The sequence below is a fragment of the Oncorhynchus nerka genome, linkage group LG14, assembly GCF_034236695.1.
Source record: "Oncorhynchus nerka isolate Pitt River linkage group LG14, Oner_Uvic_2.0, whole genome shotgun sequence".
NCBI classification, from domain to species: domain Eukaryota; kingdom Metazoa; phylum Chordata; class Actinopteri; order Salmoniformes; family Salmonidae; genus Oncorhynchus; species Oncorhynchus nerka.
The window spans coordinates 11394726-11413607 of NC_088409.1; the positions used below are offsets into that span (position 1 = coordinate 11394726).

At 44.8% G+C, this 18882-nt stretch overlaps 1 protein-coding gene across 1 annotated transcript in view; it reads left to right on the forward strand.

The window, feature by feature from the left end:
• Window positions 1-18882, forward strand: part of jarid2a (jumonji and AT-rich interaction domain containing 2a) — a 188023-nt gene that overhangs the window by 59988 nt on the left and 109153 nt on the right. Inside the window, 1 exon segment of the mRNA XM_065027388.1 lies at window positions 491-663. Within this exon segment, the coding sequence (XP_064883460.1) occupies window positions 491-663 (173 nt within the window).

An 18882-nucleotide genomic window follows, 5' to 3' on the forward strand; every position in this document is an offset into this window, starting at 1 on the left:
TCAACTGAAGAGAGAGAGAGAGAGAGCTTATCACCCGAAGAGAGAGAGAGAGAGCTTATCAACTGAAGAGAGAGAGAGAGCTTATCAACTGAAGAGAGAGAGAGAGAGCTTATCAACTGAAGAGAGAGAGAGAGCTTATCAACTGAAGAGAGAGAGAGAGCTTATCACCTGAAGAGAGAGAGAGAGCTTATCAACTGAAGAGAGAGAGAGAGAGAGCTTATCAACTGAAGAGAGAGAGCTTATCAACTGAAGAGAGAGAGAGAGCTTATCAACTGAAGAGAGAGAGAGAGAGCTTATCAAGGCAGGAATATTCTAATTACTTCCATTTATTGGCCCAATGAATCAGTTGGATATTTGTAATTGGGTAATATTGATATCTGTCTCATCTCTTCTTAACCTGAGTCCCAAATGACACCCTATTCAGTGCACTAGTTTACTACCAGGGCCCATAGAATGTAAATGTAAAAATGTCTCTTCTCTCCCTTGACAGACCACGGCTGCAGGCTCAGAGGAAGTTTGCCCAGTCTCAGCCCAGCTCCCCCAGTGCCACACCGAACAAGCTGTCTGAGACCCTCTTGCCCCCCAGCCCCACCTCTCCCCTCAGCGACCTCACCAGACGCAAGCCCAAGACCGAGGACTTCCTCACCTTCCTCTGTTTACGAGGTGAGTGGCCTGCAACCTTTAGTTTTTATGGAACTTTGATTTATCCAGGAAGTTCCGTAGAGGTCAGAATAGCTCTTTTACAAGGGAGACCTACCACAATATAAAGAGCTTCTGTGTCAGGGCTCAGACTAAGACCCAGATACAGACACAGGAGACGGATAGTACGAGTCTCAGAGTTTATTATAGAACAAGGGGCAGAGGAAAGACAGGCAAAGGGAACACGCTGGTAGAACTTGACAGGACAAGACGAACTGGCAACAGACAAACAGAAAACGCAGCAATAAATACACAGGAGATAATGGAGACCTCCTCGGAGACACCTGGTAGGGGGTGGAGACCTCCTCGGAGACACCTGGTAGGGGGTGGAGACCTCCTCGGAGACACCTGGTAGGGGGTGGAGACCTCCTCGGAGACACCTGGTAGGGGGTGGAGACCTCCTCGGAGACCTCCTCGGAGACACCTGGTAGGGGGTGGAGACCTCCTCGGAGACACCTGGTAGGGGGTGGAGACCTCCTCCTCCTCGGAGACACCTGGTAGGGGGTGGAGACCTCCTCGGAGACACCTGGTAGGGGGGGAGACCTCCTCGAGACACCCGGTAGGGGGTGGAGACCTCCTCGGAGACACCTGGTAGGGGGTGGAGACCTCCTCGGAGACACCTGGTAGGGGGTGGAGACCTCCTCGGAGACACCTGGTAGGGGGTGGAGACCTCCTCGGAGACACCTGGTAGGGGGTGGAGACCTCCTCGGAGACACCTGGTAGGGGGTGGAGACCTCCTCGGAGACACCCGGTAGGGGGTGGAGACCTCCTCGGAGACACCTGGTAGGGGGTGGAGACCTCCTCGGAGACACCTGGTAGGGGGTGGAGACCTCCGTGGAGACACCTGGTAGGGGGTGGAGACCTCCTCGGAGACACCTGGTAGGGGGTGGAGACCTCCTTGGAGACACCTGGTAGGGGGTGGAGACCTCCTCGGAGACACCTGGTGGGGGTGGAGACCTCCTCGGAGACACCTAGTAGGGGGTGGAGACCTCCTCAGAGACACCTGGTAGGGAGTGGAGACAAGCACAAGACAGGAGAAAAACAGATCAAGGTGTGACATTCTGTGCACTTTCATGTCCAATCCCATTTTACACAAATGAACACATGTGGATTGCAAAGTTCAGTTATGTGTTGAAGTGCTGTGTGTGTGTGTGTGTGTGTGTGTGTGTGTGTGTGTGTGTGTGTGTGTGTGTGTGTGTGTGTGTGTGTGTGTGTGTGTGTGTGTGTGTGTGTGTTCCCTCATGTACTACTGTGAAGTGGATGGTTCACGTGTTCAACAGTTTTAGTCGTGGGCTGACTTGGCAACCTGTCGTGTAAGCTTATTGGTCGAATGCAGAACACGAGCTCACGAGGAAGTAATGGTTCAACGCAGTAAGTAGTGCGCTATGTAGGGAATAGGGTGCCACTAGGGACACAGTTCTGGTTTTATGATGGTGTTCCCTTTAAGTGGCCTGTAACTGGGCTAAGTATTTAGAGTGTCTGGTCTGGCTCCAGTCCCAGGGTGGATCTGAATTACAGTCCATTATACTGTGGGTTGGCTTCCTCCTAACCTCAACCTCAACCTCAAACACAAATCTCTTTTCCCCCTGAAAAAGTTAGTGACAGCTTCAAGTTCCAGACAGCCTTGAATATGTCTCAGTGTCTTATCTTATTCATCTAGTGATGAAGGGGTTGGAATAGCCAGTCAAACCAGACAAACACTGAAATGTACATACCAAATCCGGGAATAAATTCATGCTGATCTGTGTCTCTATCTCTGTAACTTGTCAGTATAGCAGTGGTGTCAATAGAACAGTATAGTAGTGGTGTCAATGGAACAGTATAGTAGTGGTGTCAATGGAACAGTATAGTAGTGGTGTCAATGGAACAGTATAGTAGTGGTGTCAATAGAACAGTATAGTAGTGGTGTCAATGGAACAGTATAGTAGTGGTGTCAATGGAACAGTATAGTAGTGGTGTCAATGGAACAGTATAGTAGTGGTGTGTCAATGGAACAGTATAGTAGTGGTGCCAATGGAACAGTATAGTAGTGGTGTCAATGGAACAGTATAGTAGTGGAGTGTCAATGGAACAGTATAGTAGTGGTGTCAATGGAACAGTATAGTAGTGGTGTCAATGGAACAGTATAGTAGTGGTGTCAATGGAACAGTATAGTAGTGGTGTCAATGGAACAGTATAGTAGTGGAATGGAACAGTATAGTAGTGGTGTCAATGGAACAGTATAGTAGTGGTGTCAATGGAACAGTATAGTAGTGGTGTCAATGGAACAGTATAGTAGTGGTGTCAATGGAACAGTATAGTAGTGGTGTCAATGGAACAGTATAGTAGTGGTGTCAATGGAACAGTATAGTAGTGGTGTCAATGGAACAGTATAGTAGTGGTGTCAATGGAACAGTATAGTAGTGGTGTCAATGGAACAGTATAGTAGTGGTGTCAATGGAACAGTATAGTAGTGGTGTCAATGGAACAGTATAGTAGTGGTGTCAATGGAACAGTATAGTAGTGGTGTCAATGTAACAGTATAGTAGTGGTGTCAATGGAACAGTATAGTAGTGGTGTCAATGGAACAGTATAGTAGTGGTGTCAATGGAACAGTATAGTAGTGGTGTCAATGGAACAGTATAGTGGAACAGTATAGTAGTGGTGTCAATGGAACAGTATAGTAGTGGTGTCAATGGAACAGTATAGTAGTGGTGTCAATGGAACAGTATAGTAGTGGTGTAGTGGTGTCAATGGAACAGTATAGTAGTGGTGTCAATGGAACAGTATAGTAGTGGAGTGTCAATGGAACAGTATAGTAGTGGTGTGTCAATGGAACAGTATAGTAGTGGTGTCAATGGAACAGTATAGTAGTGGTGTCAATGGAACAGTATAGTAGTGGTGTCAATGGAACAGTATAGTAGTGGTGTCAATGGAACAGTATAGTAGTGGTGTCAATGGAACAGTATAGTAGTGGAACAGTGTCAATGGAACAGTATAGTAGTGGTGTCAATGGAACAGTGTCAATGGAACAGTATAGTAGTGGTGTCAATGGAACAGTATAGTAGTGGTGTCAATGGAACAGTATAGTAGTGGTGTCAATGGAACAGTATAGTAGTGGTGTCAATGGAACAGTATAGTAGTGGTGTCAATGGAACAGTATAGTAGTGGAGTGTCAATGGAACAGTATAGTAGTGGTGTCAATGGAACAGTATAGTAGTGGTGTCAATGGAACAGTATAGTAGTGGTGTCAATGGAACAGTATAGTAGTGGTGTCAATGGAACAGTATAGTAGTGGTGTGTCAATGGAACAGTATAGTAGTGGTGCCAATGGAACAGTATAGTAGTGGTGCCAATGGAACAGTATAGTAGTGGTGCCAATGGAACAGTATAGTAGTGGTGTCAATGGAACAGTATAGTAGTGGTGTGTCAATGGAACAGTATAGTAGTGGAGTGTCAATGGAACAGTATAGTAGTGGTGTCAATGGAACAGTATAGTAGTGGTGTCAATGGAACAGTATAGTAGTGGTGTCAATGGAACAGTATAGTAGTGGTGTCAATGGAACAGTATAGTAGTGGTGTCAATGGAACAGTATAGTAGTGGAGTGTCAATGGAACAGCAGCAGCACTAGATGTTGGTTGCGTCCCAAATTGCACCTTATTCCCTATATACTACTTGTGACTAGTGCACTATATAGGGAATAGGGTGCCATTTGGGATGTAGTCGTTGTGTTTTAAAGCAGTGCGTTCCAACCGACCAACTGATCTTTCACACAGACATGACTTCATATGCTCATTGAATATCAGTCTAAAAGTCTAGCTGGGAAAAGTAGTCAATTATTTGAAACACGATGAAAGCTCCTTTATTTACATCTATTTAAGTTGGAAAGCTGCAGAAAATCCAAGAACGAGCATTTAAATGTTGAGCGTGTCAAGTCAGAATATGAATCAATCTCCATTTGATAGATGTTCAATCGAATTACAGTCAGTCAAATGCATAGGCTGCATGTACAGTATTGTGTAGTGATTTTCACTAAGTCATCTACCAAATAACACTGAACATAATCCAGTATTGTGTAGTGATTTTCACTAAGTCATCTACCAAATAACACTGAACATAATCCAGGCCTGAGGTATTGTGATGTGTACAAACGGACTGTAGGAGAACATAAATGACAGTAGAATCCTGAAGACACCAGAACTCTGTATTCGCTGTATTTGTTGTATTTAACCTTTATTTAACCTTTATTTAACCTTTATTTAACTAGGCAAGTCAGTTAAGAACAAATTATTATTTACAATGACGGCCTCCCCCGGCCAAACCCGGACGACGCTGTGCGCCACCCTGTGGGACTCCCAGTCACAGGCCGGATGTGTCACGGTCGTTGAAATGAGTGGACCAAGATGCAGCGTGGTATGTTTCCATCCTTTTATTTAGAGGAGAAACTTAAAGCACAAAAAACAAATCAATCCAATAACCGAAACGTGACTCTACATGCAGTGCAGAAAGCAACTACACACAAACATAGTCAAGATCCCACAAATCACAATGGGGAAATGGCTACCTAAATATGATCCCCAATCAGAGACAACGATTAACAGCTGCCTCTGATTGGGGATCATAGCAGGCCAACATAGATATACAATTCCCCTAGATAACCCACCCTAAATCACACCCCGACCCAACCAACATAGAGAATAAACAGCTCTCAGGGCATGACAGGATGTAGGAAATATATATGATTTATCCCCCAGTGTAGTCTACTTTCACATCATTGTTGTGAGGAAGAAAATAATCCATGTCTCTTTATTTATTGACCTATTATACTAGCTGTCATGAACAACAGAGAGCTATGGCATCCTGTCATCCTGCGCATTGCGCCACCATGAGCAAATAAGCAAATCTCTCTTGTGCAGAAAGAGCATCTTCACACTTGTATAGTCACAGTACACTGTGTAACAAACCCTGCTGTGTATTCATGGAGACAGCAGGCCTGTTATCAGATCTCTAGGCAGCCAGGAAACAGCAGGCCTGTTAGAGGAGCTCTCCTGAGACAGACTGACAAACAGACTGCTGCTGTAAACAAATCAGCCTCTCTCTTCAGCCTGTCTCCCTCTGAGCCCTGGTGAATTACTGTACCTGACTGACTGACTGGCTGGCTGGCTGGCTGACCATGCGGACTGGTGAACTGAATGGCTGACTAGGAGACAGACTGGCTGAATGGCTGACTGGCTGGCTGACTGGGAGACAGACTGGCTGGCTGACTGGGAGACAGACTGGGAGACAGACTGGCTGGCTGACTGGGAGACTGACTGGGAGACAGACTGGCTGGCTGACTGGCTGAGACAGACTGGCTGGCTGACTGGCTGGCTGACTGACTGACTGGCTGGCTGGCTGGGGGAGACAGACTGGCTGGCTGACTGGCTGGCTGACTGGGAGACAGACTGGCTGGCTGACTGGCTGACTGGGAGACAGACTGGCTGGCTGGCTGACTGGCTGGCTGACTGGGAGACAGACTGGCTGGCTGACTGAATGGCTAGCTGGCTGGCTGACTGGGAGACAGACTGGCTGGCTGACTGGGAGACAGACTGGCTGAATGGCTGACTGGGAGACAGACTGGCTGGCTGACTGAATGGCTAGCTGGCTGGCTGACTGGGAGACAGACTGGCTGGCTGACTGGGAGACAGACTGGCTGGCTGACTGGCTGACTGGGAGACAGACTGGCTGGCTGACTGGCTGGCTGACTGAATGGCTAGCTGGCTGGCTGGCTGACTAACTGATTGACAAACCCGTTATGTTATAGACCCCTGCTGGGTTGTTGACAAGAAAACCAAAGCTCTTCCACAGAGCAGTTAAGGACAAGACATACTATAACGAATGACAGCTCTGCACATCACCTGCTGGGTGTCGACAAACGGCGGTGATTCAACATGTACAATCATCAGGAAATGAACAGAAAATGACTAGAGATCCCTTACCAATGTCACATTTTCCATTCTGCCCTTTTGGTCCATCTGAATCTAACACTAGTTTACTCTACATTTAACTTCAAGACACTCCTCAGGGCACCACCAAGGTTAGTTACATCTAACACAACACTATTGTAGACCAGGTACATGTAACACACCACCGTTGTAGACCAGGAAGTGAATGAATGAGTCCTGCTGTACTTTACCGTTGGTAAATAATGTGTCTTTATTTGCATTATTGGAGTAATAATGTGTTTCCTGTAACACTATATACTCATTTATTATAGAGGAAAAGGGAAGAAAACCACCAGCTTTATTAGCAGCTGTTTCTATCCTTGCCTCTATTTTAACTAAATATTTTCCATAGCGGCATCCCAAATGGCACCCTATTCCCTATGTGGTGCACTACTTTTCACCAGAGCCTTATGGGTCCTGTTCAAAAGTAGTGCACTATAAAGGATGTGCACCATTTGGGACGTAGACAGAATAAGCCTATAGCCTAAAGGCCTGTAGAATATATTAGCCTTTCCTGTGGCAGGGAGGCGGAGAACCCAGTCAACCGGCTAATAAATCACTTACAGTCAGTGGCCCACACAACGTTACACTACAGTACCAACCAGCTCACAGTACACAACAGTACCAACCAGCTCACAGTACACTACAGTACCAACCAGCTCACAGTACACTACAATACCAACCAGCTCACAGTACACTAAATACCAACCAGCTCACAGTACACTACAGTACCAACCAGCTCACAGTACACTACAATATCAACCAACTCACAGTATACTACAATGCCAACAAGCTCACAGTACACTACAATACAAACCAGCTCACAGTCACAGTACACTACAATACCAACCAGCTCACACTCACAGTATACTACAATATCAACCAGCTCACAGTACACTACAATACCAACCAGCTCACAGTACACTACAATACCAACCAGCTCACACTCACAGTACATTACATTACCAACCAGCTCACAGCTCACAGTATACTACAATACCAACCAGCTCACAGTACACTACAATACCAACCATCTCACACTCACACTCACAGTACACTACAATACCAACCAGCTCACATTCACACTCACAGTACACTACAATACCAACCTGCTCACAGTACACTACAATACCAACCAGCTCACAGTACACTACGATACCAACCAGCTCACATTACATTACAATACCAACCAGCTCACAGTACACTACAGAACCAACCAGCTCACAGTACACTACAGAACCAACCAGCTCACAGTACACTACAATACCAACCAGCTCACATTCACAGTACACTACAATACCAACCAGCTCACAGTACACTACAATACCAACCAGCTCACACTCACAGTACACTACAATACCAACCAGCTCACAGTACACTACAATACCAACCAGCTCACACTCACAGTACACTACAATACCAACTAGCTCACACTCCCAGTACACTACAATACCAACCAGCTCACAGTACACTACAATACCAACCAGCTCACAGTACACTATAATACCAACCAGCTCACAGTACACTACAATACCAACCAGCTCACAGTACACTACAATACCAACCAGCTCACAGTACACTAAAGTGGGGCTGCAGGGTAGCCTAGTGGTTAGAGCATTGGACTGGTAACCGAAAGGTTGCAAGTTCAAATCCCAGAGCTGACAAGGTACAAAATCTGTCGTTCTGCCCTTGAACAGGCAGTTAACCCACTGTTCCTAGGCCGTCATTGAAAATAAGAATTTGTTCTTAACTGACTTGCCTAGTAAAATAAAGGTTAATAAAAATAAAAAATACCAACCAGCTCACAGTACACTACAATACCAACCAGCTCACAGTACACTAAAGTACCAACCAGCTCACAGTACACTATAATACCAACCAGCTCACAGTACACTACAATACCAACCAGCTCACAGTACAACAATACCAACCAACTCACAGTACACTACAATACCAACCATCTCACAGTACACTACAATACCAACCAGCATACAGTACACTAAAGTACCAACCAGCTCACAGTACACTATAATACCAACCAGCTCACAGTCACAGTACACTACAATACCAACCAGCTCACACTCACAGTATACTACAATACCAACCAGCTCACAGTACACTACAATACCAACCAGCTCACACTCACAGTACACTACAATACCAACCAGCTCACACTCACAGTACACTACAATACCAACCAGCTTCACAGTACACTACAATACCAACCAGCTCACACTCACAATACACTATAATACCAACCAGCTCACAGTACACTACAATACCAACCAGCTCACACTCACGTACACTACAATACCAACCAGCTCACAGTACACTACAATACCAACCAGCTCACACTCACAGTACACTACAATACCAACCAGCTCACAGTACACTACAATACCAACCAGCTTCACAGTACACTACAATACCAACCAGCTCACAGTACACTACAATACCAACCAGCTCACACAATACCAACCAGCTCACAGTCACAGTACACTACAATACCAACCAGCTCACAGTACACTACAATACCAACCAGCTCACAGTACACTACAGTACCAACCAGCTCACAGTACACTACAATACCAACCAGCTCACAGTACACTACAATATCAACCAGCTCACAGTATACTACAATACCAACCAGCTCACAGTCACAGTACACTATAATACCAACCAGCTCACACTCACAGTATACTACAATACCAACCAGTACCAACCAACCAGCTCACAGTACACTACAATACCAACCAGCTCACAGTCACACTACAATACCAACCAGCTCACACTCACAGTATACTACAATACCAACCAGCTCACAGCTCACAGTACACTACAATACCAACCAGCTCACACTCACAGTACACTACAATACCAACCAGCTCACACTCACAGTACACTACAATACCAACCAGCTCACAGTACACTACAATACCAACCAGCTCACACTCACAGTACACTACAATACCAACCAGCTCACAGTACACTACAATACCAACCAGCTTCACAGTACACTACAATACCAACCAGCTCACAGTACACTACAATACCAACCAGCTCAACCAGCTCACAGTCACAGTACACTACAATACCAACCAGCTCACAGTACACTACAGTACCACCAGCTCACAGTACACTACAATACCAACCAGCTCACAGTACACAATACCAACCAGCTCACAGTACACTACAATACAACCAGCTCACAGTATACTACAATACCAACCAGCTCACAGTCACAGTACACTACAATACCAACCAGCTCACACTCACAGTATACTACAATACCAACCAGCTCAATACCAACCAGCTCACAGTACACTACAATACAAACCAGCTCACAGTCACAGTACACTACAATACCAACCAGCTCACACTCACAGTATACTACAAACCAACCAGCTCACAGTACACTACACTACCAACCAGCTCACAGTACACTACAATACCAACCATCTCACAGTACAATACAATACCAACAGCTCCAACCAGCTCACAGTACACTATAATACCAACCAGCTACCACACTACAGCTACACAGCTCACAGTACACTACAATACCAACCAGCTCACAGTAAACTACAATACCAACCAGCTCACAGTACACTACAATACAAACCAGCTCACAGTCACAGTACACTACAATACAACCAGCTCACACTCACAGTACACTACAATACCAACCAGCTCACAGTACACTACAATACCAACCAGCTCACAGTACACTACAATACCAACCAGCTCACACACTCACAACTCACAGTACACTACAATACCAACCAGCTCACAGTACACTACAATACCAACCAGCTCAACCAGCTCACAGTACACTACAATACCAACCAGCTCACAGTCACAGTACACTACAATACCAACCAGCTCACACTCACAGTACACTACAATACCAACCAGCTCACAGTACACACTACAATACCAACCAGCTCACAGTACACTACAATACCAACCAGCTCACACTCACAGTACACTACAATACCAACCAGCTCACAGTACACTACAATACCAACCAGCTCAACACTCACAATACACTACAATACCAACCAGCTCACAGTACACTACAATACCAACCAGCTCACAGTACACTACAATACCAACCAGCTCACCACTACTCAACCAGCAGTCACAGTACACTACAATACCAACCAGCTCACAGTACACTACAATACCAACCAGCTACAGTACACTACAATACCAACCAGCTCACAGTACACTACAATACCAACCAGCTCACAGTACACTACAATACCAACCAGCTCACAGTCACAGTACACTACAATACCAACCAGCTCACAGTACACTACAATACCAACCAGCTCACAGTACACTACAATACCAACCAGCTCACAGTACACTACAGTACCAACCAGCTCACAGTACACTACAATACCAACCAGCTCACAGTACACTACAATACCAACCAGCTCACAGTATACACAATACCAACCAGCTCACAGTCACACTACAATAATACCAACCAGCTCACACTCACAGTATACTACAATACCAACCAGTACACTACAATACAACCAGCTCACAGTACACTACAATACCAACCACAGTCACAGTACACTACAATACCAACCAGCTCACACTCACAGTACACGACAATACCAACCAGCTCACAGCTCACAGTACACTACAATACCAACCAGCTCACACTCACAGTACACTACAATACCAACCAGCTCACAGTACACTACAATACCAACCAGCTCACAGTACACTACAATACCAACCAGCTCACACTCACAGTACACTACAATACCAACCAGCTCACAGTACACAATACCAACCAGCTCACAGTACACTACAATACCAACCAGCTCACAGTACACTACAATACAACCAGCTCACAATACCAACCAGCTCACAGTCACAGTACACTACAATACCAACCAGCTCACAGTACACTACAATACCAACCAGCTCACAGTACACTATAGTACCAACCAGCTCACAGTACACTACAATACCAACCAGCTCACAGTACACTACATATCAACCAGCTCACAGTATACTACAATACCAACCAGCTCACAGTACACTACAATACCAACCAGCTCACACTCACAGTATACTACAATACAACTACAATACCAACCAGCTCACAGTACACTACAATACAAACCAGCTCACAGTCACAGTACACTACAATACCAACCAGCTCAAACTCACAGTATACTACAAAACCAACCAGCTCACAGTACACTACAATACCAACCAGCTCACAGTACACTACAATACCAACCAGCTACAACAATACCAACGAGGTCACAGTACACTACAATACCAACCAGCTCACAGTACACTACAATACCAACCAGCTCACAGTACACTCACAACCAGCTCACAGTACACTACAATACCAACCATCTCACAGTAAACTACAATACCAACCAGCTCACAGTACACTACAATACAAACCAGCTCACAGTCACAGTACACTACAATACCAACCAGCTCACACTCACAGTATACTACAATACCAACCAGCACACAATACCAACCAGCTCACAGTACACTACAATACAAACCAGCTCACAGTCACAGTACACTACAATACCAACCAGCTCACACTCACAGTATACTACAAAACCAACCAGCTCACAGTACACTACACTACCAACCAGCTCACAGTACACTACAATACCAACCAGCTCACACTCACAGTACACTACAATACCAACCAGCTCACACTCACAGTATACTACAATACCAACCAGCTCACAGTACACTACAATACCAACCAGCTCACAGTACACTACAATACCAACCAGCTCACACTCACAGTACACTACAATACCAACCAGCTCACAGTACACTACAATACCAACCAGCTTCACAGTACACTACAATACCAACCAGCTCACACTCACAATACACTATAATACCAACCAGCTCACAGTACACTACAATACCAACCAGCTCACACTCACGTACACTACAATACCAACTAGCTCACACTCACAGTACACTACAATACCAACCAGCTCACACTCACAGTACACTACAATACCAACCAGCTCACACTCACAGTACACTATAATACCAACCAGCTCACAGTACACTACAATACCAACCAGCTCTCACAGTACACTACAATACCAACCAGCTCACAGTACACTACAATACCAACCAGCTCACAGTACACTACAATACCAACCAGCTCACAGTACACTACAATATCAACCAGCTCACAGTATACTACAATACCAACCAGCTCACAGTCACAGTACACTACAATACCAACCAGCTCACACTCACAGTATACTACAATACCAACCAGCTCACAGTACACTACAATACCAACCAGCTCACAGTACACTACAATAAAAACTGGCTCACAGTCACAGTACACTACAATACAAACCAGCTCACAGTCACAGTACACTGCATTACCAACCAGCTCACAGCTCACAGTATACTACAATACCAACCAGCTCACAGTACACTACAATACCAACCAGCTCACAGTACACTACACTACCAACCAGCTCATAGTACACTACAATACAAACCAGCTCACAGTCACAGTACATTACAATACCAACCAGCTCACAGTACACTACAATACCAACCAGCTCACAGTACACTACAATACCAACCAGCTCACAGTACACTACAATACCAACCAGCTCACATTACATTACAATACCAACCAGCTCACAGTACACTACAAACCAACCAGCTCACAGTACACTACAATACCAACCAGCTCACACTCACAGTACACTACAATACCAATCAGCTCACAGTACACTACAATACCAACCAGCTCACAGTACACTACAATACCAACCAGCTCACAGTACACTACAATACCAACCATACCAAATACCCAGCTCACAGTCACAGTACACTACAATACCAACCAGCTCACACTCACAGTACACTACAATACCAACCAGCTCACAGTACACTACAATACAAACCAGCTCACAGTCACAGTACACTACAATACCAACCAGCTCACACTCACAGTACACTACAAACCAACCAGCTCACAGTACACTACACTACCAACCAGCTCACAGTACACTACAATACCAGCTCTCACAGTACACTACAATACCAACCAGCTCACACTCACAGTACACTATAATACCAACCAGCTCACAGTACACTACAATACCAACCATCTCAGCTCACACTCACAGTACACTATAATACCAACCAGCTCACAGTACACTACAATACCAACCAGCTCACAGTACACTATAATACCAACCAGCTCACAGTACACTACAGTACCAACCAGCTCACAGTACACTACAATATCAACCAGCTCACAGTATACTACAATACCAACAAGCTCACAGTACACTACAATACAAACCAGCTCACAGTCACAGTACACTACAATACCAACCAGCTCACACTCACAGTACACTACAATACCAACCAGCTCACAGTACACTACAATACCAACCATCTCACACTCACAGTATACTACAATACCAACCAGCTCACAGTACACTACAATACCAACCAGCTCACAGTACACTACAATAAAACTGGCTCACAGTCACAGTACACTACAATACAACCAGCTCACAGTCACAGTACACTACAATACCAACCAGCTCACACTCACAGTACACTACAATACCAACCAGCTCACAGTACACTACAATACCAACCAGCTCACAGTACACTACAATAAAAACCAGCTCACAGTCACAGTACACTACAATACCAACAGTCACAGTACACTACATTACCAACCAGCTCACAGCTCACAGTATACTACAATACCAACCAGCTCACAGTACACTACAATACCAACCATCTCACAGTACACTAAAGTACCAACCAGCTCACAGTACACTATAATACCAACCAGCTCACAGTACACTACAATACCAACCAGCTCACAGTACACTACAATACCAACCAGCTCACACTCACAGTACACACTACCAACCAGCTCACAGTACACTACAGATCAACCAGCTCACAGTACACTACAATACCAACCAGCTCACACTCACAGTACACTACAATACCAACCAGCTCACAGTACACTACAATACCAACCACCTCACACTCACAGTACACTACAATACCAACCAGCTCACACTCACAATACACTATAATACCAACCAGCTCACACTCACAGTACACTACAATACCAACCAGCTCACAGTACACTACACTACCAACCAGTCACAGTACACTACAATACCAACCAGCTCACAGTACACTACAATACCAACCAGCTCACAGTATACTACAGTACACTACAATACCAACCAGCTCACAGTACACTACAATACCAACCAGCTCACAGTACACTATAATACCAACCAGCTCACAGTACACTACAATACCAACCAGCTCACAGTACACTACAATACCAACCAGCTCACAGTACACTACAATACCAACCAGCTCACAGTCACAGTACACTACAATACCAACCAGCTCACAGTCACAGTATACTACAATACCAACCAGCTCACACTCACAATACACTATAATACCAACCAGCTCACAGTACACTACAATACCAACCAGCTCACAGTACACTATAATACCAACCAGCTCACAGTACACTATACCAACCAGCTCACACTCACAGTACACTACAATACAGTACACTAAATATCAACCAGCTCACAGTATACTACAATACCAACCAGCTCACAGTACACTACAATACCAACCAGCTCACAGTACACTACAATACCAACCAGCTCACACTCACAGTACACTACAATACAACCAGCTCACACAGTACACTACAATACCAACCAGCTCACAGTACACTACAATACCAACCAGCTCACAGTACACTACAATACCAACCAGCTCACAGTACACTACAATACCAACCAGCTCACACTCACAATACACTATAATACCAACCAGCTCACAGTACACTACAATACCAACCAGCTCACACTCACAGTACACTACAATACCAACCAGCTCACAGTACACTACAATACCAACCAGCTCACAGTACACTACAATACCAACCAGCTCACAGTACAACTACAATACCAACCAGCTCACAGTACACTACAATACCAACCAGCTCACAGTCACAAGTACCAACCAGCTCACAGTACATACCAACCAGCTCACAGTACACTAGCTCACAGTACACTACAATACCAACCAGCTCACAGTACACTACAATACAACCAGCTCACAGTATACTACAATACCAACCAGCTCACAGTCACAGTACACTACAATACCAACCAGCTCACACTCACAGTACACAATACACTACAATACCAACCAGCTCACAGTACACTACAATACAAACCAGCTCACAGTCACAGTACACTACAATACCAACCAGCTCACACTCACAGTATACTACAATACCAACCAGCTCACAGTCACAGTACACTACAATACCAACCAGCTCACAGTACACTACAATACCAACCAGCTCACACTCACAGTACACTACAATACCAACCAGCTCAGTACACTACAATACCAACCAGCTCACACTACACTATAATACCAACCAGCTCACAGTACACTACAATACCAACCAGCTCACAGTACACCAGCTCACAGTACACTACCAACCAGCTCACACTCACAGTACACTACAATACCAACCAGCTCACAGTACACTACAATACCAACCAGCTACACTACAATACCAACCAGCTCACAGTACACTACAATACCAACCAGCTCACAGTACACTACAATACCAACCAGCTCACAGTACACTACAATACCAACCAGCTCACAGTACACTACAATACCAACCAGCTCACAGTACACTACAATACCAACCACTCACAGTACACTACAATACCAACCAGCTCACAGTACACTACAATACCAACCAGCTCACAGTACTACAATACCAACCAGCTCACAGTACACTATAATACCAACCAGCTCACAGTCACAGTACACTACAATACCAACCAGCTCACACAGTATACTACAATACCAACCAGCTCACACTCACAATACACTACAATACCAACCAGCTCACAGTACACTACAATACCAACCAGCTCACAGTACAGGCTCACAGTACACTACAATACCAACCAGCTCACACTCACAGTACACTACAATACCAACCAGCTCACAGTACACTACAATATCAACCAGCTCACAGTATACTACAATACCAACCAGCTCACAGTACACTACAATACAAACCAGCTCACAGTCACAGTATATACAATACCAACACACTCACAGTACACTACAATACCAACCAGCTCACAGTACACTACAATACCAACCAGCTCACAGTACACTACAATACCAACCAGCTCACAGTACACTACACCAACCAGCTCACAGTACTACAATACCAACCAGCTCACAGTACACTACAATACCAACCAGCTCACACTCACAGTACACTACAATACCAACCAGCTCACACAATACACTACAATACCAACCAGCTCACAGTACACTACAATACCAACCAGCTCACACTCACAGTACACTACAATACCAACCAGCTCACAGTACACTACAATACCAACCAGCTCACAGTCACAGTATACTACAATACCAACCAGCTCACAGTACACTCACAGTACACTACAATACCAACCAGCTCACAGTACACTACAATACCAACCAGCTCACAGTACAGTACACAATACCAACCAGCTCACAGTACACTACAATACCAACCAGCTCACAGTACACTACAATACCAACCAGCTCACAGTATACTACAATACCAACCAGCTCACAGTCACAGTACACTATAATACCAACCAGCTCACACTCACAGTACACAATACAACCAGTACACTACAATACCAACCAGCTCACAGTACACTACAATACCAACCAGCTCACAGTCACAGTACACTACAATACCAACCAGCTCACAGTCACAGTATACTAAATACCAACCAGCTCACAGTACACTACAATACCAACCAGCTCACAGTCACACTACAATACCAACCAGCTCACACTCACAGTACACTACAATACCAACCAGCTCACACTCACAGTACACTACAATACCAACCAGCTCACACAATACACTACAATACCAACCAGCTCACAGTACACTACAATACCAACCAGCTCAGCTCAATACAGTCACAGTACACTACAATACCAACCAGCTCACACTCACAGTACACTACAATACCAACCAGCTCACAGTACACTACAATACCAACCATCTCACACTCACAGTATACTACAATACCAACCAGCTCACAGTACACTACAATACCAACCAGCTCACAGTACACTACAATAAAAACTGGCTCACAGTCACAGTACACTACAATACAAACCAGCTCACAGTCACAGTACACTACATTACCAACCAGCTCACACTCACAGTACACTACAATACCAACCAGCTCACAGTACACTACAATACCAACCAGCTCACAGTACACTACAATAAAAACCAGCTCACAGTCACAGTACACTACAATACAAACCGGCTCACAGTCACAGTACACTACATTACCAACCAGCTCACAGCTCACAGTATACTACAATACCAACCAGCTCACAGTACACTACAATACCAACCATCTCACAGTACACTAAATACCAACCAGCTCACAGTACACTATAATACCAACCAGCTCACAGTACACTACAATACCAACCAGCTCACAGTCACAGTACACTACAATACCAACCAGCTCACACTCACAGTATACTACAATACCAACCAGCTCACAGTACACTACAAACCAACCAGCTCACAGTACACTACAATACCAACCAGCTCACACTCACAATACAATACCAACCAGCTCACAGTACACAATACAAACCAACCAGCTCACAGTACACTACAATACCAACCAGCTCACACTCACACAGCTCACAGTACACTACAATACCAACCAGCTCACAGTACACTACAATACCAACCAGCTCACAGTACACTACAATACCAACCAGCTCACAGTACACTACAATACAACCAGCTCACAGTCACAGTACACTACAATACCAACCAGCTCACAGTACACTACAATACACCAGCTCACAGTACACTACAATACCAACCAGCTCACAGTACACTACAATACCAACCAGCTCACAGTACACTACAATACCAACCAGCTCACAGTACACTACAATACCAACCAGCTCACAGTCACAGTACACTACAATACCAACCAGCTCACACTCACAGTATACTACAATACCAACCAGCTCACACAATACACTATAATACCAACCAGCTCACAGTACACTACA